At 43.1% G+C, this 24,693-nt stretch overlaps 2 protein-coding genes across 8 annotated transcripts in view; one reads left to right on the top strand and one right to left on the bottom strand.

The window, feature by feature from the left end:
- Positions 1-24,693, top strand: part of LOC109924381 — a 236,088-nt gene that overhangs the window by 100,741 nt on the left and 110,654 nt on the right. The gene's annotated exons all lie outside the window — the stretch shown is intronic.
- cyhr1 (cysteine/histidine-rich 1) overlaps positions 5,793-24,693 on the bottom strand; it is a 100,712-nt gene continuing 81,811 nt past the window's right edge. For 3 of the 4 annotated variants that reach the window (XM_048612882.1, XM_048612874.1, XM_020532904.2), the window contains 2 exons: positions 22,846-22,881; positions 5,793-8,242 (listed from right to left, as the gene is read on the bottom strand). In XM_048612882.1, coding sequence (XP_048468839.1) covers positions 7,851-8,242; positions 22,846-22,881 — 428 coding nt within the window. In that variant the 3' untranslated portion in view covers positions 5,793-7,850. The remainder of the gene's footprint in view (positions 8,243-22,845; positions 22,882-24,693) is intronic. The other variant, XM_020532905.2, reaches the window with a different exon arrangement.

Genomic DNA, 24,693 nt, shown 5'->3' with positions numbered 1-24,693 from the left:
TGCTGCTTGGCCTGCTGTGTTCATCCAGCCCTGCACCTTGTTGTCTCTAATCTCATCCAACTGGAGTTGGATGCACAGAGTGATCTGGGTGTTCAGGTCCATTGTACCCTGAAGGTGGCATTGCAGGTTGATAGAATGGTCAAGAAGGCATACGGCATGCTTTCATTCATCGGACAGGGTATTGAGTACAAGAGTTGGCAGGTCATGTTGCAGTTGTATAGGACTTTGGTTCGACCACATTTGGAATACTGTGTACAGTTCTGGTCGCCAGATTACCAAAAAGGATGTGGATGCTTTGGAGAGGGTGCAGAGGGGGTTCACCAGGATGTTGCCTGGTATGGAGGGTGCTAGCTATGAAGAGAGGTTGAGTAGATTCGGATTATTTACATTAGAAAGACAGAGGTTGAGGGGGGGGGACCTGATTGAGGTCTACAAAATCATGAGAGGTATAGACAGGGTGGATAGCAAGGAGCTTTTTCCCAGAGTTGGGAACTCAATTACTAGGGGTCACAATTTCAAGGTGAGAGGGGAAAAGTTTAAGGGAGATATGCGTGGCAAGTTCTTTACACAGAGGGTGGTGGGTGCCTGGAATGTGTTGCCAGCGGAGGTGGTAGAGGCGGGCACGATAGCGTCATTTAAGACGTATCTAGACAGGTACATGTATGGGCAGGGAGCAGAGGGATACAGATCCTTGGAAAATAGGTGACACGTTTAGATAGAGGATCTGGATTGGCGCAGGCTTGGAGGGCTGAAGGGCCTGTTCCTGTGATGTAATTTTCTTTGTTCTTTTCTTTGTAGTGTACACAATGTGAAGTGGGGAGGAGTTTGGAAAAAGAGTATCTGTAGTTGAATAGCTGCTCATCTGGATGCAACAGGGTTTCTGACTGTAGCCAAAGTGTCCCTTCAGGGCAGGATAGGATTAAATAGGAATTAGTCAATACTGAAGGATGCATAAAAGTCCTGTGATAAGGTTTGGGTTAGTTTTTCTCACTGCAGGTGCCACCCAGGCTAATCCCTTACACTCTTTAATATCCTGCCCAACCTAATCCCACTCACTATCTTTATCCTTTAATCTCTGACCCAAGTTGATCCCCCTCTTCCTCCACCTTTAATATCCCACCCAGTCTAATCCCCTTCACTCTTTCATGCCTATGCAAACGAATCTCACTCTTCAGAGGGGAATGCACAATGAAACCTAGGTGTCCCTTCTACAATACTGCACTGCCAGTGTAGCAGGCAGTAAAGAAGGCAAATGGTTGGTTGGCCTCCATAGCGAGAGGATGTCTTGTTGCAATTATACAGGGCCTTGGTGAGAACACACCTGGACTGTTGTGTGCAAATCTGAGGAAGGATGTTCTGGTTATGGACGGGCTGCAACTAGATTGATTTCTAGAATGGCAGAGCTGATGTATGAGGGGAGGTTGAATCAGCTTATTTTTGCTGGAGTTCAGAAGAATGAGGGGAGGTGGGAGAATCTCATAGAAACCTATAAAATTCTAACAGGACTAACAGGGTAGCTACAAGAAAGGATGTTCCTGATGATGAGAGATTCAAGAACCAGGGGTTTACAGACTAAGGTTCCAGGGTAAACCATTTAAGATTGAGAGGAGAAATTTCTCCACCTTGAGAGTGGCGAGCGAGAATTCACTATCACAGAAATTAACTGACGCAAAAACTTGGTTCAAGTAGAAGTTGAATATAGCACTTGGGTCTAAGGCAATCAAAGGGTATGGAGTAAACTGGGAACAGGCTGTTGAGTTGAACAATCAGCAATGATCATAATGAATGGTGGAAAATGGCTTGAATGGTCAAATGGCCTACTACTCCTATTCTCTATGTTTAAATGGCATTGTTGGTCTACCTACAGCACATGGATTGCAGTGGTTCAAGAAGGCAGCTCACCACCACCTTCTCAAGGGGAACTAGGGATGGGCAATAAATGCTGCTCTAACAGTGACGCCGTACCCTGCGAATGATACCATCAGGCAATAGCTCACTTGGTCTTGCACTTGCTTCTTTGGCAGATGGTCAAATGGTTGGAGGCTCAAGCACCTAATCCAGGTACTGAGGAAACTGAGCGTTGGTGCTGATGGAGTGCCGCACTGTCTGAAGGTCAGTGCTGAGGGAGCACACAGTCAGTATAACTTGTTCATTCACAGGATATGGTATCACTGTTAGAGCGGCATTTATTGTCCATCCCTAGTTGCCCTTGAGAAGGTGGTGGTGAGCTGCCTTCTTGAACCATTGCAGTCCATGAACTGTATGTAGACTCACAATGCCCTTAAGAGAGGGAATTGCAGGACTTCAACCCAGCAACAGTGAAGGAATGGCGAAATATTTCCAAGTCAGGATGATGTGTAGCTTAGGGAGGAACTTGGAGGTGGTGGTGTTTCAATGTATCTACTGCCCTTGTCTTTCTAGTTGGTAGGGTTTTGAAGGTATTGTGCACATTTTAAAGAGATAAATAGACTGCAATTCTCTAACTTAACAAGAATCTCTTTGGTAGTATATGGGACTGTGAAATTAAAAAAACAAATCAGGTGTAATCTCATTGCATGGTAGAGCAGGCTCAAATTGCTGCAGTGCATCACACTGTTTCTACATTGCTGCAGAGAGTGAATGTCGAAGATGGTGGATGGGAGATAATCAAGCAGACTACTCTGTCTTGTATGCTCAAACTGCTTGAATGTTCTTGGAGTTGGTTCCATCCAGTCAAGTGGAGCATATTCCATCACACTTGTGCCTTGTATGTTGTGGACAAGCTTTGGGGAGTCAGGAGGTGAAGTACTTGCAGGACTCCTAGCCTCTGATCTGTATGTGTAGTTGCTGCATTTATACAGCTAGTTATTGGCTATTCAACTCCTTATGTTGTTACAGCCTTGGTTCAAACATTGATAAAAGAGCTGAATTGCACAGGTGGTGACATCAAGGTCACTTTTGCCCAAGTGTGGCATCAAGGAGCCCGAGCAACATGGGAGTCAATGAAAATCAGGAAAAATCTTTCTGCTATTTGAAGTCATACCTGGCATATAGTAAAATGGTTGTGGCTGTTGGATGTCAGTGTCATCTCTGCAGGAGTTCCTTAGGGTGGTGTCCTGGGCCCAAACATCTTAAGCCGCTTCATCAATGATGTTCTCTCCATCATCAGGTCAGAAGTGGGCATGTTTGCTGATGATTGCACAATTTTCAGCACCATTTACAATGACTCAGATACTGTAACAGTCCATGCAGCTAGACCCAGACAGTAGCCAGGTTGGAGCTGACAAGTGGCAAGTAACATTGATGCCTCACAAATGCTAGACGATAACCATCTCTAACAAGAGAGAATCTCACCATGACCTTCTAGACATTCAATGGAATTACAGTAGCTGAATCCTCCATTATAAACACTGTGGTGTCAGCATTGACCAGAAACCAAACTGGCCATATAAATGCCATGGCTACAAGATCAGGTCCAAGGCTAGGAATCCTGCAGCCAGTAATTCACCAGTGGTTCACTAATGTCCTTTAGGGGAGGAAACTGCCATCCTTACCTGGTGTGGCCTACATGTGACTCCAGACCCACAGCAATGTGCTTGACACTGAACTGCCCTCTGGGCTGTCTGGCCAGTGATGCCTTCATCCCATGAATGAATAAGCAAAAAATCACCACCTGACTCCCCAAAACCTGTCCACTATCTATGAGGCTACAGTTAGGAGTTTGATGGAATACTTCTACATGGCTGGATGGGTGTAGCTCCAACAATATTGCAGAAATTTGAGATCCTCCAGGATAAAATGGCCTGCTTGATTTGATAGCTTCAGTGTCACCAGTTGAAAATCTTGGAATTCCCTTGCTGAACAGCAATGGACTGCAGCAATCCAAAAGGCCAGTTCACCACAACCACCACCATCTTCTAAAGGGGCAACAAGGGATGGACAATAAAATGCTGGCCCATCCAGTGATGCCCATCTCCCAAAAGTAATGAAAGAAAAATTATGGGGGCCAAGAAACAGATTCTTCACTCACAGCTTGAACAGCAGCTGAGGTATGTCAGTGTGGGACACAAAGCAACCCCAGGAAGAAGAGAGTCTGTTCAACAGGATCTTATCTAGTATATTTAAAAAAAACTGACAGAACTGCAGATGTTCGAAGTCAGAAACAAAAACAGAAATTGCTGGAAAAACTGCAATTTTTGTTCCCATCTAGTATATCTTTACCAGCAGAGGAAGAAGGGCTATCCTATTTCCTCCTGATTTGCACAACCAAGCCTTTTATTAGGAGTAAGACACTGAATTAATTGCCAGAAATATCCAAAGTCCAATGTCTTTGTCAACCAAGAGACAATCACCAGCTCTGCATCCATTTACAGCTGTTGTCTTGAAAACAGAGTAATAAAAATCAATGTTCATGCTCCTTCATTTGTAATCAACCTTTCTTGTGTATGTCATGAACGGATGCTATTGCGATATCATTTCGGTGTTGAGTAACAACATTTATTTTCACTTTTAATTTAAAATTAAGCCTGACTTGTGCCTGTTTTGAAAGTTGCAACACTCGAGGGGTTAAAACACGTTTCTTTAAAACACATTGTTATACTTAGTCAAGAGGTGGAGGGAAGAAAAACGGGAAACATACATATGTCCCTACATATTTATGTTTGCGACTTTGCTGCAATGTTTTTCCATCAATGGATTGTTTCCTGTTGAGGGTTATAGATATTAATAGATTAGTTGTCTTTCTTACCCTCCATCCACTCCTCTAGAAGTATGAAAGGATTGTAAGCATTCTTTAAAAGACTAATGGATAGGATGGCCAGCCTTAGGCTTCACTTCCCATCTGTGAATGCAGAGTCCAAAATTCACACGAAACAGCCACAGGGAGATGGGAAATCAGGCTCTGAATTCTCACCCAATAACTAACAAGATACTTACAATGGTGAGTAGGTATGTGAGGTCCTATTGTGCCACCCCTTGCATGGGTTGTGGGAGCCAATAAACTCTCCAGCTGTATAGGTTTAAGCTCGTCTCCGTTTCATCCATGGGAGGACACTGTAGCCCGCCAGACTGTTGCTGTCAATCCTTCCCCTCAATTGCAAGGGAAGAAAGTGAAGATATGGAAACAGTAACCAGGTTATTTGTAATAGGGTCATAATGATGTATTAGCCCCAGGCAGAGGGGGTTTGGGAGAATGGTCCATTCTGACTGACAGCAGACCATCATCACTGCTTAGTGTGGGATCAGCCTTGACTCATAAACCGGCAGCTCACCACCACCTTCTCCTGATAATCAGAAATGGACAATAAATGCTACTAATGTTCACATCCTATGAATAAAAATAAAATTAACTGGAGGCATAAACAGCATCTCTTATTCAACTTTGTTCATGGCAATGAAAGATTGGTGCATTTTGCTGTGGTACAAATCACCCAAACTCAAAATTTAATTGGAGAACTACACCCCTTCTACCCTGTGATGGAGCCTTCCTCTGAAATAACACGAGCTGAATGGCAGAGTCACCAAACAATGGGGCAGCAGAGCATCTCACAGAGCTTTCTGTCAATATTTGGTTGGGGAAGAAGTGGATAGAAACACGGGGTGGCAGGAGTCAGATTAAGACTGTGGACAGGCACCAAGAACACTACAGAGTGCACCCATCTTGTGCATTAGTTCAAATATGCAAAAATACTCCAAAACAATGAAAAGAACCAAGGAGATGTCAGACCAAATCACCAGAAAATTCAGTGCTCAAATTGTACACTTGATCAGTTTTTCACACTTTCTAAATACAAACTGAATAATTTATACACCAGTGCGAATTATAATCTAGATTTTATGGTATTTGAACTATACAGTACAAGTGGGTACAGAAAATAAATGGTAAGAACTGACAATATCATTTTGGTACCAGACAAAACCCCAAAAGCCTAAGTTGCATTTGCTTTACTAATCCTTCAGAATTCCAGTTCATTCAGCAGGATAAGGGTTAAAGGGGGCCAGTTCAACCCATTTGTTGTGCAACTGTTTAAAGTTCCAGTTTAATCAGCAGGATCTGGGAGGGTTAAAGTGCTATTCACAACAGTAGTTGTGTTAATCATATAGAAGTTGTTTATTTATTTAGCCTTACTGGGAGTCCTCACTGTGTAACTGTATGGTGGTACTGTTTATTCAGGGTAAAGGGTTATTTTGCTGTGTGACTGTACAGAATGCTGCTCATTCTGCAAGGTAAGGATTGTTTAGTCTTTTTAAATGGAACTGCACTGATTTAACCAGTGACCTATTATCTTCCATGGGATCCTGATATTGGTGACTGCAACAGATTCAACTGGATAAGATGCAGCACTTGGGGCAGCAGAACTGAGACCAGTGTGATACAGTGATCTCTCTCCACTGCTGGTGTCTTTGTGCTGATCAATTGCTCTGTAAAGCATTATATTGGTCTGGGCTAGGCCATGTCATTTAATGCCACCAAGGGGGTTTTTGTTTTCTGTTTTTTGAATTCCCTCAATTACTCATCCCGATAAATTCTTACATTTTAAAATAATTCCTAATCAGCTTTGCCTGATCTTGGAGTTTAAAGGGTTGTGAGCAACTCCTGCAGCTTCTGTCAGTCTCATGTCTGGTGAAGTCCTTGACCTCAGCCCTGGCCTCCTCTCCAGCTCCAGGAGTAGAATATTATGTTAAATACAATAAAATGAGAAGAGAGTAAAAAATACGGTTAAGTTAAACGTACAAACACTACTGTGGGATTCTCATTACTGAGTTCTCCCTGCAAATCCCCTAACCTTACATTTGCACTGCCTTCTGTCTCGTGTCCATCATGCCTCATTGCTCATGTAGATTTTAATTTTTATACACTTACTAGCAAGTTTAAAACAAAACTGAAAACAGAGAACTTAAGGGGAGAGTTTACTGCGCCCTTCAATTGCAGTGTTGGAATGTGTGACTGCATCAAGTGAAGGTTGGATGGCTAGCTGGCTGTTTGATTCCAATCAATCCTCTTAGGATTTACATGCAGCCTTCCGCTTTTCCAACTCATTGAGTGCTGAAAACAAACAAGCCTCTTCATTCTTTGCAAAGCAGAGTGGCCAACCCCAATTCCAAGGGCCACATTGAGTGTTTCTTTCTTAAAAACACTGTCTGAACAGCCCTCCTCCAAGCTGAATGTACACAATGAGGTGAGCTGCTGGTTGTTTAGTATCTGTCAGCTGGGGACTCTGGTGAACCAGATGGCAAGTGATGCACACCAATAAAAACACAAGTTTGGACCAGTGATTTGTGAAGAGGGAAATGTAGTTAACAGAAGTTCCACTTATCTCATTAAGTTAACTTACTAGCCATTGCAGGTAAGCAGGGAAATATCAGAGAACAAATAACAGCTCTGACAAAATAAAATAATTAGCAAGCATAAGGAATGAAAGAGTGGGTGTGACAGAGGGAAGCTGGTGTGGCATCTTGGCATCTATTGGCAAGCAGAGCTTGTCAATGGACTGCAGGCTCAATACACAGGCAGATACTGACCACTCGGCACTGCTTAAATAGTTCTAATAGCAGCTACTGAATTCAGACACTCCTCTTATTTCTCTCCCCTCCCCCACACCCTCCCCCTATTATAACCATTATACGAGAGGCTTCTGAACAAAATCGCGCAGTTGTGACAGTCTTAGGCAGTTACGACCACATGCGGTTAGTAGATATTTTGTTTGTCTCTTGTTTTTTTTCTCATTCTTTTCATAGAATTCTGCCTTTTTCAAACTAGTCACTGGTGTCGCTGGCTTTTCGAGGTACTATGGTTCAGTGGTGCTCACTCCGTTCTGATATCTCCCTCTGTCTCCCCCCACATACAATCTATCTCCCCAGTCCCACCCCCTCTACTTCTGTATCTGAAATATAAAGAGCCTCAGATTAATGTTTTTGGCTGCTAGCAATTTGTTGCATTCGACAGAGTCTATGATAGGCAGCGGCATGTAGTCTGTTTCATTGTTCTCGTTGGTGAAGGCGAAATGGTAGATGACCGGGTTAATTTTGACATCATCATAGGGACCCTTCAGAAGGAGGAAGGAGCACTCCATCGGTGAGTTGACCTTGCTCTTCAGGATGAGCTGGAATGACAGAGTGCGCTTGCAGGACAGGTTGGGGTTACGCTCGGAGTCATTGACCCGTGCCTTCAGGACCCATGTCTGGTTGAGCACTGTGAACCTTGGGGTCTCATAGTACAGCCTGGTGATGAAGTCGTCTGTTCGGTAGGGCCTGAACTGAACTTCTGCAGAAGAGTCAAAGAGAGAAGAAACAAATCAAAGAATAAAAAAAATCCATTTCTTCTAAATACTATCAGGAAATGACCTGTCCAGAATTCCAAATAGTCACTGATAACTGGCTGTCTGAACATCCAGTTTATTAGCCAAGAATGAACATTCGATAATATTTAATAATTGATAAACTAATTAATCTAGGCTGGGATTAGGAATCCATTTACTAATATGGTGAGAACGCGGGTAAGTGGATCTGAGTCCACGAAAGGATCAGCCATGATCTTATTGAATGGCGGAGCAGGCTCGAAGGGCCAGACGGCCTACTCCTGCTCCTAGTTCTTATGTTCTTAATATGGGCATGGATCCGAATTAGAACAGAATGAAGGGGAGTGGAGGTGTAGTACATGGTAATTTTGAATCATTCCATTCCTGGTCACTCACTGAGTTCTCACTTAGTGGTGACGTTGAGTGCAGCCTTGTTCTTACTGCAGAGGAAGGAGCTTGGCTCCTGGAGGCCACGTTCACTGCCTTACAGGCACCAGAGGCTGAGAGTGAGTGAGCTGGCTACCCTCAATGGAGATTGTGTCACGCTGACAGACCAAGGTCAAAATGCTGAAGGAAATAACACAAAGCAAATAAAATTGCCCCTAATATGTGCTGAGTATGGGGACAGTTGCATTAACTACAGATTTGTTGCTTAATTTCACAACAGCTTCAGTGCAAATGACATGGTGTGGGAAATGGAGTTGGGCATTCAGCTCATTTCCAACTCCCACAGGAAGGCTTGTAGATTGTTTCCTACTGGGTTTAAACGGTTATTTTAAGTCTAAACTAAAACTGCTCACTGTGGAGACAGGTTTCAATATTGAGGATTATTTTTATCTGTGTAAATGGAATCCCCTGCACTTCCTTTCTGCTGTGTGGTCACAATGGATGGTCAGACAATGGTCTAGTGGTATTGTCACCGAATGAATAATCCAGAAACCCAGGTAATTTTCAGGAGACCCGGGTTTGAGATATTAAAAGCTTATTGATGACCATGAAAGCACTGTCAGTTTTCATAAAACACACCTGGTTCACTAATGCCCTTTAGGGAAGGAATCTGCCATCATTATTTGGTCTATACGAGATTCCGAAGACATGTGTCTGACTCTGAACCACCCTCTGAAATGGCCTAGCAAGTCACTCAGTAGCATCCAAGGACAACTAGAGATGGACAATAAATACTGACTCACTAGTGACATCCACATCCCTTAAGCGTATTAAAAAAGGCAAACTGTACACCCAACCCCTGTGTCAACTGCAGACATTGCTGTGTGTCTCTCTCTCTCCCTTACAAACTGTACACCCACCCCTGCCTGAACTGCAGATATTGCTGTGTGTGTCTCTCTCTCCCCCTTACAAACTGTACACCCACCCCCTGCCTGAACTGCAGATATTGCTGTGTGTGTGTCTCTCTCTCTCCCTTACAAACTGTACACCCACCCCTTGCCTGAACTGCAGATATTGCTGTGTGTGTCTCTCTGTCCTCCTTACAAACTGTACACCCACCCCCTGTCTGAACTGCAGATATTGCTCTGCAGATATTGCTGTGTGTGTCTCTCTCTCCTCCTTATAAACTGTACACCCAGCCCCGGCCTGAACTGCAGACATGGCTGTGTGTCTCGCTCTACCTTACATAACAGCACAACTATGAGTATCATTCCAGGGACAAGTGAGCAAAAGTGTACCATTACATATCAAGAGTGTCTTATAATCCAAGTTAAACTAAAAAAAACTGGCTCTTGCTACTCTAATTTGTGCTGAGCACAGACAGCAATACCCACCCTGATGTGTCAAGTTCAGATCATCACAAAAAAACCAGCCAAAGGCAGAGGGTTGAGGACATTTTGTTTATGTTAGACATTGATTACTCCACACAAAGATAATCCATTATCAATTTTAGACGTGGATAAATACTGGAAAACAGAAATATAATCAGGTGTGGGCAAGTAGATGGTCATGAGATTGAGGGCACGGCTCACTCAAACAGCAAGCACAGGCATTTTAGCCTGAATGGTCTCTGTATTACCGTAAGGTTCCAAGGAACTGTTAAAGAATCAGCATCATATTTAACTTGCTGGTTTTTGTTTCTATTGAATTTACTCTTACTGCCTTCTCTCTTGAACTGTAAATACAGAAAGAGGGGAGAGGTCAGTCAAGTATCTTTAGCAAATCTCAGTGGCCCATGCAGGAATATGCTAGTTCCTAGCCAATTCACAGCCTAATATTATTATATTGAGGAAGGACACTTGGGTGGAGAGCTAAAGTCAAACGGTTTTTCAACATGCAATGAGGCTTTTCCTTCTCAGGCAGTACACAGGGACTGCCAGTCAGTATCTCACGACCCAAATGAACAGCACTCAGGGAAGTCTAGGAGGAGGCTGCAGCTTAATCCATAATGGCGAGATCCAGAAAAAATCTTTATGAGCAAGGGGCTTTCACTTGGAGCATAATACCATAAAAGAACAATCTGAGATTATTCTGCACATCAAAACAAAACCTTTCAAATTATCATCGTTTTTATTAATGTATACAGGAAACATATTCACTATTCAATCATGTGAGAAACACAAGATGAGAAACATCCACTAACACAGTCTGTACAATTTGCTCTCCTGTCCCCATCCCAAACATCCTGCATGCCTATTATGTCCCATGGTCTTACCAAGACATTATTACACAGAACGGGGTTATTTAGTTCACTGTGTTTCTCCTCCTTCTGCTTTTTTTCTTTCCAATGGTTGCTTAGCACTAACCCACTGTCCCTGATCCACGCCACATATGGGTAAAGGAGGAAGCCAGTCAGCCCCCCGAGCCTGCTCCACTTCCATGTAATGAGATTATGGCTGATATTTATCTGACTACAAATCTTAAAAACTTGGACTGACAAAAAGCCAACAATCCCAGTTTCAAAATTAACAGCCGACTTAGCATCTATCGTGCAGAAGAGAATTTTTAACTTTCATTACCTTTTGTGTGCAGAAATGTTTTCTAACTTCACTCCTGACTGAGCTGACTTTCATTTTTAGACTATGTTCTCCAGTCTAGACTTCCCATTCAACAGTGATAATTTATCCCTACCTCCCTCATCTGTTCCCCTTTCAGTTGCGGGTAGTGAGGAAGATTGTGAGAAACAGGAGGAAGAACAAGAAGGAACAAAATAAACCCCAAGGCTGCCCATCCAATGGAGCTCATGGAAGGCAGAATCACACATTCACTCTCCCTGTACCAACAACAACTAAAATCACAAAGCCCAGATACCACATGGGCTGAAATGGAAGGGCAGAGTTGTATGTGTTTCCCACATGCGTTGAAATGAGTTCACAATCTTGGCTGTAAGTTAGTTAGGAAGCAGCCAGGAAAAGCAGGAATTAATCACATTGTGTCAAACATTGTGCAAGGTATCCATGTGAGCTCATCTAACTACCTGCTCAATCTGAAGAGGACACAGATCCTAATGTAGGATAAGCCGAAGCAAGGAGGATTGGAAATAGGAAAAGGTGAAACTCCAATGGCAGGGAATGATACATGGCCATTTAATTAGATTATGGCTGATCTTCACTACAAACCTCATTTACCTGTCTTGTTTTAAATTCACTTTCGAGTGATTTGAACATCACTGACTAGCTTTCCTTAATTCATCCACTTTAAAGAAACGGTAATATATTTCCAAGTGTGGATAGCAAGTGGTTTGGGGGGCAATTTGCAGGTGGTGGCGTTCCCATGTATCTGCTGAGCAGTTTCGGGCCCTGTATCTAAGGAAGGATGTGCTGGTGTTGGAAGGGGCCCAGAATAGATTTGAGAATGACCCCGGGGATGAAGGGCTTGTCATATGAAGAGCAACTGAGAACTCTGGGTCTGGACTCATTGAAATTGAGAAGATGAAGGGCATCTGATTGAAACTTATAGAGTACTGACAGGCCTGAATAGAGTGGATGTGGAGGTGATGTTTCCACTAGTGGAAGAAACTAAGACCCGAGGGGACAACTCAGACTGAAGGGATGACCCATTAGAACTGAGATGAGGATGAATTTCTTTGAACAGAGGGTGGTAAATCTGTGGAACTCATTGCCACAGAGGACTGTGGAGGCCAAGTCATTGAGTGTATTTAAGACAGACAGATAAGTTCTTGATTACTAAGGGATCAAGGATTACAGGGAGAAGGCAGGAGAATGCGGTTGAAAATCATATCAGTCATGATCAAATGATGGAGCAGACATAATGGATCGAATAGCTTAATTCTGTCCTTGTATCTTACAGTCTTATGCTGCCCTTGTTCTTCTAGATGGTAGAGGTGATGCATTTTTAAAGCTGTTCAAGGGGCCTTGATGTCTTATAGATGGTATATGTTGTTGTCACTGTGCTTTGGTAGCGGAGGGAGTGATGTTTAAGGTACTGCCTTTGCTTTATATCCCCTAATACTCTTATCCGACAACAGATGAACAATCTTACCTTGAACATGTCAAATGACCCTCAACATTCACTAACTTTTGGAGTGACCGGGGGGCTGGTGGTGGTGGTGGTTGGGGAGTTCATACTCCCTTTTAGTGACACTGGGGTGATTATTTGGAAACATTTTACACAGAAACATAGAAACTAGGCGCAGGTGTAAACCATTCTGCCCTTCAAACCTACCTCACTATTCATTACGATCAGGGCAGATCCTCTACCTAAATGCCATCTTCCCACTTTCTCCCCATACCCCTTGATGCCTTTAAAATCTAAAAAAATTTCTTCTTTCTTAAATTTATTCAGTGACTTGGCCTCCACAGTCTTCTAAGGATTCCAAAAGTTCACTACTTTCTGAGTGAAGAAATTGTTCCTCATCTCAGTCTACCCCATATCCTGAGATTGTGTTCCTTCGTTCTAGATTCCCCAACCAGGGGAAAACATCCTCCTTGCATTTTGTCTGTCTAGCTCTGTTAGAATTTTACATGTTTCAGTCAGATACCCTCTCATCCTTCTAAACTTTAGTGAATACAGGCCCAAATTCTTTTTAGAATTAATCCAAATCTCAAATTGTCATGCTGTGACTTAAATTCACAGTCTCAGCTAACTCCTTTAAGATTCACACTTCCCACCACCGATGCACAGTGACAGCAAAATGTACCATTTATAAGATGCACTGCAGAAACTCACCAAGGCTCCTACAACAGAAACTTCCAAACCCATAAACTCCCCCATCTGCAAGTTCCCTTCTAAGTCACACACCATCCTGACTTGGAATATATTGCCATTCCTTCAGCATCACTGAGTAAAATTCCTGAATTTCCCCCCAGACAGCACTGAGGGTGTACTCATACGTGTGGTTCAAAAGGCAACTGATCACCACTTTCTCAAAGGCAAGTAGTGATGGACAATAAATGCTGTCCTAAACAGTGACACTCATATTCTGTGACTGAATAAAAAAGACTAGTCCAGTAGCATATCCACTACACTATGGTACCATGCAAACAAATTCTTCAACAAACAGACGATCCACATCTAAAATACACTGCTTTTGGCACTGAGTAAGTGATAACTGTCGGGTTTCAGAGGATTTATCTGTTTCTGCAATGTCCCTGTATTTAATGGGTCAGCACATGCACTGAAAATCTGACCACCATACTCCACATTCCTCAGATATTCTATTCAGTGTTGAGAAGCCTAGTGAATGTAAAATGCCAATGCGCAGATCTCACCTCCACATTTGTTAAGAGTCTTCCAAACAGAAAGTTCACTTGTAAAACTGTGAGAAATTCATCATTGTCGGTAATCAATTCATTTATGAGTACAATTGTACACTTAGGAAATTCTGTGTCACTGGTCATGTGTTCTGTAAGCCCTTGTGTGGCTGATGAGCCTGATCCTAGAGATGCCTCTCCTACCACACATTTGGCAGGTATTTCTGGGAGGCAGAACTGGTCCTTGGCCTTGAGATCACTGGCATTCCTTTCTCTGGTTCCTTTTCCATACTTCTTCTTGTTGATGGTGTTCTTGAAGAATTGTGTCTCTTCATACAGAAGCTTCCTCCAAGTCAGTTTCTTCTGAGCATGGTTTTCCCATGCTTTGACATCCAAGTTGCATTCCTTGAGGTGAGCTTTCAGGGAGTCTTTGAAACACTTCCTTTGTCCTCTACTTGTTCCTTGAGCTGGGCGAAGAAGATTTACTTTGGTAGTCAGAACTCAGGCATCCTAAGCATGTGGCTGGCCCAGCGGAGTTGGTTGCGGATGATCATGGCCTCGATGCTGGTGCAATTGGCTACTTCAAGGATATCTGTCCTCTCAGCTGATACAGACAATCCATCTCAAACAATGTTGATGGTACTTCTGGTTTGTATTATATCAAAATGACTAGGATAAAAATGTAGGTGGTCTGATTGGTAAGTTTGCAGATAACTTGAAAATTGGTGGAGTTGAGGATAGTTAGGAAGGTTGTCAAAGCATACAGCAGGATATAGATAGGCTGGGTAGTCTGGCAGAGAAATGGCAGATGAGGTGGTGCACTTTAGAAGGTCAAATGCAAGAGGAAAGTGTACAATAAACGGCAGGGCCCTTAGGAGCATTGATACACAGAGGGATTTTGGGGTGCAAGTCCATAGTTCCCTGAAAGCGACAACACAAGTAGAGATAAGTGGTAAAGAAGGTATATGGCATGCTTGCTTTCACCGGTCAAGGCACTGAGTATTAAAGTTGGAAAGTCATATCGCAACTGTATAAAACTTTAATTAGGCCACATGTGAAGTACTGTGTGCAGTTCCGGTTGCCTCATTAAAGGATGTGGAGGCTTTGGAGAAGATGCAAAAGAGATTTACCAGGATGTTGCCTGGATTGGAGCGTATTCGCTGTAAGGTGAAGTTAGATCAACTTGGATTGTTTTCATCAGAGCACCGGAGGCTGAGGGGGTGTCCTGATAGAAGTATATAAAATTATGAGAAGCATGAAACAAGTGAATAGTCGGAGTCTTTTCTCCAGAACTATCAAATACTTGGTAGCATAGGTTTAAGGTGAGGGGGAGAGGTTAAAGGAGATATGCAAGGCAAGTTTTTTTACACAGAGGGTGGAACGTGCTGCCAAGAGAGGAAGTAGAAACAGATTTGATGGTAACATGTAAGAGGCATTTAGACAGGCACATGAACAGGCAGGGTTTGGAAGGCTATGGACAATGTGGAGAGATGGGATTAGCTTAGAATAGCATCGTGGTCACTGCAGACACGATGGGCCGAAGGGCCTGTTCCTGTGCTGTATTGTTCTAAATTCTCCAGGGCCTTGAGGTGGAGTCTATCTGTAGTCTAAGTTTCAGAGCAATATAAAAGAGTTAGAAGGATGACTGCTTTATACGCAAGGATCATGGTATCAGCGTGGATGTAATGGTCGTCAAAGACTCTTGTCCTTAGGTTTGCAAAGGTGGTGCCCAAAGATTGAATGCGGTGTTGGGTCTTCACATCAATATCTGCCCTAGACGAGAGGAGTGTCCTCAGGTAGGAAATATTCATGTCAGAAGTATTTCTCTGTTGATCTTAGTGGAGCGATAAACTGGACAGATTGGTAAAGGACTTGAGGTTGAGGCTGAGACCAATTCTTCTCTGTGCTTCTGTGAAGGTGTTAAGTGAGGCTTGAAGATTCTCTTCTGAGAGGAGAGGTGACATTGTCATTTGCAAACTGAAGTTCCACCAGTGCTACCAGTGTTGTTTTCTTCTTTGATTTGAACCGGTTTAAGTTGAAATGCTTTCCATCCATCTTGTAGACAATGTCCACACACCTGGAAAGCTTGTCCTTGACAAGGTGAAGGATGATGTCAATGAAGAAGGCAAAAAAGGTGGGGCCAATGACACATCCCTGCTCGAACCCTGTCTTGGCCTTCAAGGATTCTGTCATATTACTATTGGTGAGGACCATAGCTGACATCTTGAGGATACAGAGGATGTTGATGAATTACTCAGGAGAGCCAGTCTTTGACAGGGTCTTCTGTAGCACTTCCTGAGGGACTAAATCCAAAGCCTTGGTCAGATCGATGAAGGCCATGTAGAGTGGTTGGTGTTGTACCTGGCATTTCTCTCCAAGTTGTTGTTGAGCAGTGAAAACCATGTCCATAGTTCCACAGTTTGGTCAGAAGCCACACTGCCTTTCAGGAATGATTTTCTCCGAGACTAGGAGATGGTACCTAGCAAGAATTTAGCAATGATCTTCTGGAAATGGATAGTAGGGAGATTCCTTGGTAGTTCCCTTAGTCCACTTTATTTCTTTTCTTGAAGACGGTGGTGACAGCAGCATCCCTGGAATTGGCAGTTAATGGAGATGATGTGCAAAGTCTGCTCCTCCAAGTTTTGAAATCTCCACTGGAATCCTGTCTACTCCTGTGGCTTCTCCATTGTTCATGTGTTTAATGACGGCTTCAACTTCTACCACACAAGGTGGGAGTCCAAGATCCTCTTTGATGGGGAGTTAAAAATTTCCTCAGACACATCCTTGTCTATGATTGTAATGTGGTTTAAGAGTTCTTTGAAGTGTTCAATCCATCACAGGCTGATGCTTTCTTTGTCTCTCACAAGGGTTTCGTTCTTACTCTGCACTGGTTTGAGGTTCAAGTTGTTGGGTCCGTATATTGTCTTGGTGGTAGTGAAGAAATGCCAGTGTCAGGCTTATTGGCAAGGAGTTGCAGCTCCTTAGCTTTCTCAATCCTCCTCTTGATTTTCCTAGTTCTTCTTTGAAACTGGATCTTCACTCCGTTTTGTCTTGCCGGTGATGTTGTTTTGCTAGGCAATGGACAGCACTCCTCTTCCTGTCATTCAGCTCTTGGATGATGTAGTTATTCCATCATGGTCAAACCATCATGGTCTTTCCTGGTCTGGGTGCCAATGGTTTCTTAAGCTCCTTCCAGATTTTCTCCACTCTACCGAAATGCATGCTTTGGAGATTTTGGTGAAAGCATCGCTGTAAGTTCCCGTGCCTGTTTGACTCTTGAGGCTGCTTGATGTTGAACTATTTTCTGAACAGCTTCGTCATCTTCAGCTGTTCTCGGTAGCATTCAACGGACACAGAGGAGTCAATGAGTCAGTGCTGTCCAGCAGTCATCTGCATGGATCATTGCTTCGGTAGTAGGGACATCCTTTTGGCCTCTAGTCTTTCTGGCAGAACAGTGTGTGGGTGATGACCAGCTGCGCAGGCTGGTCTGCACATTTGGTGAGCAGGAGAATCCCACTGGAGTTGCAAGTCCCAACTCCTTCCTTTCCAATGTTCCTTTCCAGAGTTCGGAATCCTTTCCAACCCTGGCTTTGAAGTTTCCAAGAATGGTAATTTTGTTGTTGCTAGGGATGTTGGTGAATATGATGTCCAGGGTGGAGGAGAGGCCTTCTTTGGACTCATCAATGGCACACACAACCATCACCTGCTCGTTCTTGGCAAATTGTGAATAGAGAGTCATGAGACAATCATTGATGCCAACATGGAACTCCAAGAGTCAGGTGATGACTTCATTCTTGATGGTGATTCCAAGTGAGCAATGACTAATTAAGGAACAGGAGGTGATGATCCTCTCCTACTGGGGGCCCTAAAAGAAGCCAGGGATCATCTAAAAACCCAAATTGGACAACACCAGCTTCTACCTCACTGAGGTTGCTGTTTCCTCAGTCTGAGGTGAGAATGAAGCAATGAGAAGGGTCACTGTTTAATAATGATTGAACAAATTACATTTTTATTTTATGTATGGCACTTTTTTTTCAACAAGTGTACTTGCAATAAAATATTGCAAGACTGCCTGTTTTCCTGTGAAAGTTTTAAAGCATCATACAAGCTTAAACAGTAACCCTTTACAAATTCTAATCATACACAAGGCAAATGAAGGAATGCATGCATTTTGATGTTTTTTTTTATTTGAGGCGGGATTGGACAGCACAGTAGGAAGCCATTTATCCCATCGTGCCTGGGGGCTCTTTGAATTAGCTCCCATTCCCTGTTGTTTACCAATCAACCTGTTTATATTCTTTTCAACTGTGTGGCTGTTTCCCTTCCATAAGTTATTATTGAAACTGCTTTCATCACCCAGGCATTCCACATCAAAAGAACTCGTTACAAATTAATAATTCTTGACATCCCTCCACCGTTGACAGTCAGTCACAGCAGTGTGTACTATCTGCAGGATGCACTGCAGGAGTTCACCAAAGATCTTTAGACAGCACCTTTCAAACCCATGACCACTACTTTTGAGAAGGACAAGGGCAGCAGATATATGGAAACACCACTACCTGCGAGTTCCCCACCATGCCATCACCATCCGACTTGGACAAATATCACCATTCCTTCAGCGTTGCTGGGTCAAAATCCTGGAATTCCCTCCCTCAGGACATTATGGGTCTACCTACAGCACATGGACTGCAGCGGTTTAAGTAGACAGCTCAGCACGACCTTCTCAAGGGCAACTAGGGACGGGCAACAAATGCAGGTCCAGCCAGTGACACTCACATCCCATGAACGAATTAAAAACAAAATTCACCTTTTTCTGTCAATAGCAATTCCCTAACCTTATCACAATTGGTACTCTATGGGTTAAATTACCATAAATCTCTGCCCTCTGATTATCGCCCATGAGTTTTTGACCACTCTTACTGGAAACTCTCCTTAACTTTCTCAGCTCTAAGGAAAAATTCCCAGCTTCTCCAGTGTCCTCACATCACTGTAGTTGCTCATCTCTTTCTAAAATGTGGTGCCACAGTTGGACATATAGTCCAGTTGAAATCTAGCTTATAAGTGTTTTGTGTAACAAGTTAATATTATTACTGAAACTTTCTACAAAGTAGGAGACCTTATGAGCACTTAAAATGAGATCGTCTAAGTACTGAAAAGGATGAGTTGAGAATTACCAGGGAATAGGGAATAGAGCAGGACAGTTTCAGTCAAAGAGTTTAAAGCCACAATGGGCTGAATTATAAAAAAACCGAAAGAATCTGGATGCTGCAAATTAGAAACAAAAACAGAAATTGCTGGAAAAGCTCAGCAGGTCTGGCAGCATCTGTGCAGAGAAATCAGAGTTAACGTTTCAGGTCCAGTGACCCGTCTTCAGGAGGGCTGAATTAAATCCCCTTGCATTGTCATTTAAGTGCTTATATTCCACCAACAAAGCTTCAGGATTACTGATGTAAAATAAATTTCCTTACAAGATAGTAAATGGGTTACTGAAATACAACAGAGATAAATAATAGATCACAGCTCAACGAATGTTGGAAAAGCAGATCTAAAAAGTACAAGGGATGACAGGGTGAAGGTACAGAAGCTGGAATTGTGCTTCTTAAAGAAGGAACATTTAAAAGAGGTTCAAAATTATGATGGACTCCAAGTAAATAAGGTCAAAATATTTTCAGTGATAGGGATGTCCAAAGGCAAAGGATCCAGATTTAAGGCCAATGGCACAGGAGGCAGAGGGGAGCTGAAGATAATTTTCTCCATGCAGTGATCAGTTGTGATTTGGAATGTGCTGGCTGGAAGGGTGATAGAAGAATATGCAATATTAACTTTCAAAAGAGAACTAGACAAATAATTGTAGGGGAAAAATTTCAGGGTTATGGATTGAGTAAGGAGATAGCGTAGAACTTTGAAAAGGCAGAGGCATTGGTTGATTGGGTGAATAGGTAGCAGATGAAGTTCAACGTGGAGAAATATGAGGTGGTTCATTTTGGTATGAGAGACATGGACAGACAATACAAAACCATGGGTATTAAGGTTGTAGACTTGCTCGCCGAACCGGTGGGTTTGGTTGCAAATGTTGCATCACCCTGCTGGGTAACATCATCCGTGCGCCTCCGGTGAAGCGTTGGTGTTCTGTCCTGCTTGTTACTTATATGTCTCAGTTTGCTGTGGTGATTGGTATTACTTCTAGTTTTATTTCTCAGTGGTTTGTACACAGGGTCTACTTCAATGTGTTTGTAAATAGAGTTCCGATTGGAATACCAGGCCTCCAGGAATTCCCTGGCACGTCTCTGTTTGGCTTTTGCAATTATGGATGTGTTGTCCCAGTCAAATTCGTGTCCCTCGGTGTCCGTGCGTACTCAGACAAATGAGAAGTAGTTGTGCCTCTTGGTGGCTGGTTGGTGATCGTGTATCTGTATTCTCAATTTTCTTCCAGTTTGTACTGTTTCTCACAGTCCTTGCATGATATTTTGTATTTTACCCCAGTTTTGCTGGTTACGGGTATGGGGTCCTTTATGTTCGTCCGTCAGTAGCTGTCATAGGGTGGTTGTCGGTTTGTGGGCTACTCTGATACCTAGGAGTCTGAGTAGTCTTGTGGTCATCTCTGAAAAGTCCTTGATGTATGGTAGGGTAATCAGTGTGTCTGGCTGTGTTGTGTCTTCCTGTTGTGGTCTGACTCGGAGGTAACGGTGGATTGTGCTTTTCGGGTATCCATTTATTTTGCAAACTCTGTATAAATGCTCTTGTTCTGCTTTGGGCAATTCCGGGTTGCTGCAGTGTGCTGTGGCTCGTTTGAATAATGCCCTGAGGCAGCTCCGTTTACGGGTGTTGGGGTGGTTACTAGTGTAATTGAGCATCTGGTCTGTATGTACATTCTTTCGATATACACTAGTCTGGAGTTTGCCGTTGTTTTTGCGTTCTACCATTATGTACAGGAAGGGTAGTTGGTTGTTGTTCTCTTCTTCGTTCATGAATTTTATCCCAGTAAGGATGTTGTTTATGTGTCGGTGGGTTACCCAATTCTCACTTGTCTCACTACACACCGACAACAAGAGACACAAATTCAACTGGGACAACACATCAATAATCGCACAAGTCAAACAGATGGGACATGATGGGAAATCCTGGAGGCTTGGTATTCCAACAGGAGCTCCATCAACAAACACGTTGAATTTGACCCTGTGTACAAATCACTGAGAAACAGAACTGGAAGTAATACCAACTACCTTAGCAAACCGAGGCATATAAATAACAAGTGGGACAGAACACCAATGCTTCACCGGAGGTGCACTGACGATGTTACCTAGTAGGCTGATGAAACGTCTGCAATCAAACACACCGGCTCGGCAAACAAGTCTACAACCTCATCCACAATCTGAGCTACAAATGTTCTCAAAAACTTTACCATGGGTAATAACTATAAAGGGGGTGCAGGAATAGAGGGACCTAGATGCATGTCATTAAAGGTAGCAAGACAGGATACATAGAGTACAAGGAGGTTTATACTGAAATCATATAACACATTTGCTCAGCCTCAGCTGTACAGAACTGGATGACTAGGAGATAGCAAGAACTGCAGATGCTGGAAGTCAGAGTCAATACAGTGTGAAGCTGGAGGAACACACAGCTCAGGCAGTATCAGAGGGGCAGAAAAGTCGATGTTTTGGGTCAGAACTCGATGCCCTGATGAAGGGTCCTAACCCGAAACGTCAACTTTCCTGCTCCTCTGATGCTACCTGACCTGCTGTGTTCCTCCAACTCCACAGTGTATCGAGACAATTGGGCAAACCTCTTTAGGAAGCTTGTGAAGGCATCAGAGTGGATGAAGAAAAGATTCACAAGAACAGTTCCAGGAATTAAGGACTTTGGTTACAAAGAGAGACTGGACAAGTTTAAAGAAGAGAAGACTAAGAGAATATATGATAGAGGGTCTGGACAGAGTAAATAGGGAGAAACTATCCCCATCTGCAAAAGGATTGAGAATAAGAGTGTAAAAACAATATTCCTCATGCAGCAAGTAGTTAATGTCTGAAGTAAGGGTGTTTAAAACAGTTTCAAATGAGACATTTAAAAGGAGACTGTTATTGAAAAAAAAGAATGTACAGGGTTACAGGGAGAAGACAAGAGTATGGAAGTAAGCAAAATGCTTGTTCAGGCTGAATAGCCTAGTTCTGCACCATTCTCGTGATACTGTGATCAGGAGTAAGGGAGTGGGGCTGAATTCAAAGAGCTGGTACAGGCATGGTGGAAAATCAATTTATTGATTCACTTGCTAACCACATTCCTCAATCCCTCTCCTCCCAGAAACTGTTGCCTGTACTATTACTATCACTGTCCTTCCCTGAGAACCTATTTCACCACAAAATTATCCTTTCGCGAAAAAAGTTGTTTCTTCTTATTTTGTAGTTAAGGCTATCTTATTTGTACTGCCTATCATTTGAACTCTCACCCCAAGCTTTTCTGCTTCAGCTCTCGAGAACCAGCACTGTGACCCAAATTAAGGTAACTTGGAACCCTCTTCCTTTCTGAAGGAAGCCAGCCAAGCTTCCTGAACATTTCTGCTTGAATCCCGATGCTAGAGCTGCTTTTGTTCCTGATTCCATATGCATTACACCATGGGTAATCCAAAGGAGAACAGAGAGAGAAAAAGAAAGATGGAGAGAGAGACAGACAGAGGAGAAGCAGCGATTGCTAGAGGTGCTTGTTAAATGATATTTAACTGAACATGTGTCCTAGTTGCCCACTCACACTCCCTTCCCAGGACATAATAGTACTGTATGATAGTTTACTGTATGATAACAAGACAGTGAGAGGCTGACCGATTGCCTTGCTACCCCAGGGAGTTCTGGATGAAAGGGTAAAGAAGGGCAGCAGTACTTTTTGCCATCAGGAATCGGGTGTAGCTGTCCTACCTTTTTTGTGACATGTCTGACTGCAGAAATCGGTTCCTGTGTGAGTAAAGATCAACCAATTACATTTTGAGTGGAAACAATGCATTAATTTTGAAGACACTGCCCATTTTAACTGTAAATAAACCCCCCCGGGTGGGATTAAAACTTTTCTCAATAGTTTTGTGTGCTCAGGCAAGGAGTGAAAGGGAGAGGGTGGGGAGTGATGGTTTAATAAACACGAGCACCCTGTTTTTGCACGCAAAAATGTTGACTTTTTTGTTTACTATTTAAATACATCCTTCAAAGGGACTCAGTCATTTGGTTCTCTTTTCCAGCTGTGTTCACTTAGTTAAGCTTGGTCTCCTCTGCAGACACTGAGGCTGGATCAGTTGTGGGTAGGGTCTGAAAGTCAGGCTGGCTGCGATGGCCATTGTAAAGGGAGAATATTACTGGTGGGGATAAATCTGTTGAATGGTGGACCTGAAACTGGGATGGGCTCAAAGCTGATTCAATCGTCTGGCTATGAGGGGCTTCCAATCTTTGACGGCTATGGATCTACCTCACGGATTACCTGTGGTCTGCTGTTCTTTGCTTCAATCGTTTGCTTCTGGACAACAGATCAAGCCCATACCTCTTCAGTCTGCCGAGCCCCTCTCTCTGAGACTCTTTATTAATATCTCTTCAATCTGACAGTTCCCCTCTGCTTTCAAAACCTACGGACATCTTTTAGATTGCTCCCACCCTTGTACAACCTCCTTAATGTCATTCTTCACCTTGGTGTCCATTTCATTCTTTGAAACTTCCCGTGTAAAGCCTAAGCGATTATAGCAGCTCAGTAGCAGTGTTAACCCAGTGCCTGGCCAGTACAACTTTACCCCTCAAAACTACTCTTAAAATCTCTTGCAATTTGGTTTTTGTTACTAATGTGTTGCTGAATTGGACAAGGGAATTAGGCACGTGAATAAATGAAACATGATACTGGAGATATTTTAGATGACAAGAGGGAAATTGGTCTGATTTTGCAATGCAGTGGAATTTAAACTCCAATTTTTCTCTGGATCATTAGTCCATGTGGCTCTGTGACGTGTTGTTTGATAACACTGGTGTGAAGTACCTTGTAATGCTTTGCAACATTACCTGTTTTTGTTCTAAGGCTCAGCACTTGCTTGCAATCGGGTTCCCCAGCAATTGGCTGCTCAAGGTGGATTCAGTTACACAGTCCCGTATTCTTCCTGTGTGGGTGTATGCCCTCACCATCCCACGCCTCAGTGAGTGAATAGAGTCATACAGCACAGAAACAGACCCTTCGGTCCAACTAGTCCACGTTGTACATGTTCCCAAACTAAACAAGCTCCACCTGCCTGCGATTGGCCCATATCCCTCCAAACCCTTCCTATTCATGTGCCTATCCAAATGTCTTTTAAACACTGTAACTGTACCTGCGTCCATCACTTTCTCTGGCAGTTCATTCTAGACACGAACCACTCTGTGTAAAAAAAGTTGCCCCTCATGTTCTTTATACATCTTTCTCATCTCACCTTAAAAATATGCCCCATTGTTTTAAACTTCCCCATCCTTGTCAGTCACCTTATCTATGACCCTCATGATTTGATAAACCACAATAAGGTCATCCATCAACCACCTACGCTCCAGTGAGAAAGGCCCCAGCCTTTCCTGTCTATTTTTATATCTCAAATTCTCTATTCCCTGCAACATCATGGTACATCCTTTCTGACCCTCTCCAGTTTAGTAATACCCTTCCAATGACATGGTGACAAGAACAGGGCAGGAAAGCAAAATTTACACTGTTTTGAAACAAGATCTGTTAGTGACCCTCAGTCTCATTGTCTCTCACTCCCCGTGCTGTTA

The sequence above is a fragment of the Rhincodon typus genome, chromosome 2 (genome assembly GCF_021869965.1).
Source record: "Rhincodon typus isolate 14 chromosome 2, sRhiTyp1.1, whole genome shotgun sequence".
In the NCBI taxonomy this organism is placed as follows: domain Eukaryota; kingdom Metazoa; phylum Chordata; class Chondrichthyes; order Orectolobiformes; family Rhincodontidae; genus Rhincodon; species Rhincodon typus.
Note: the sequence above shows the minus strand (reverse complement) of the source record. Positions and strands in the feature narration are given on the sequence as shown.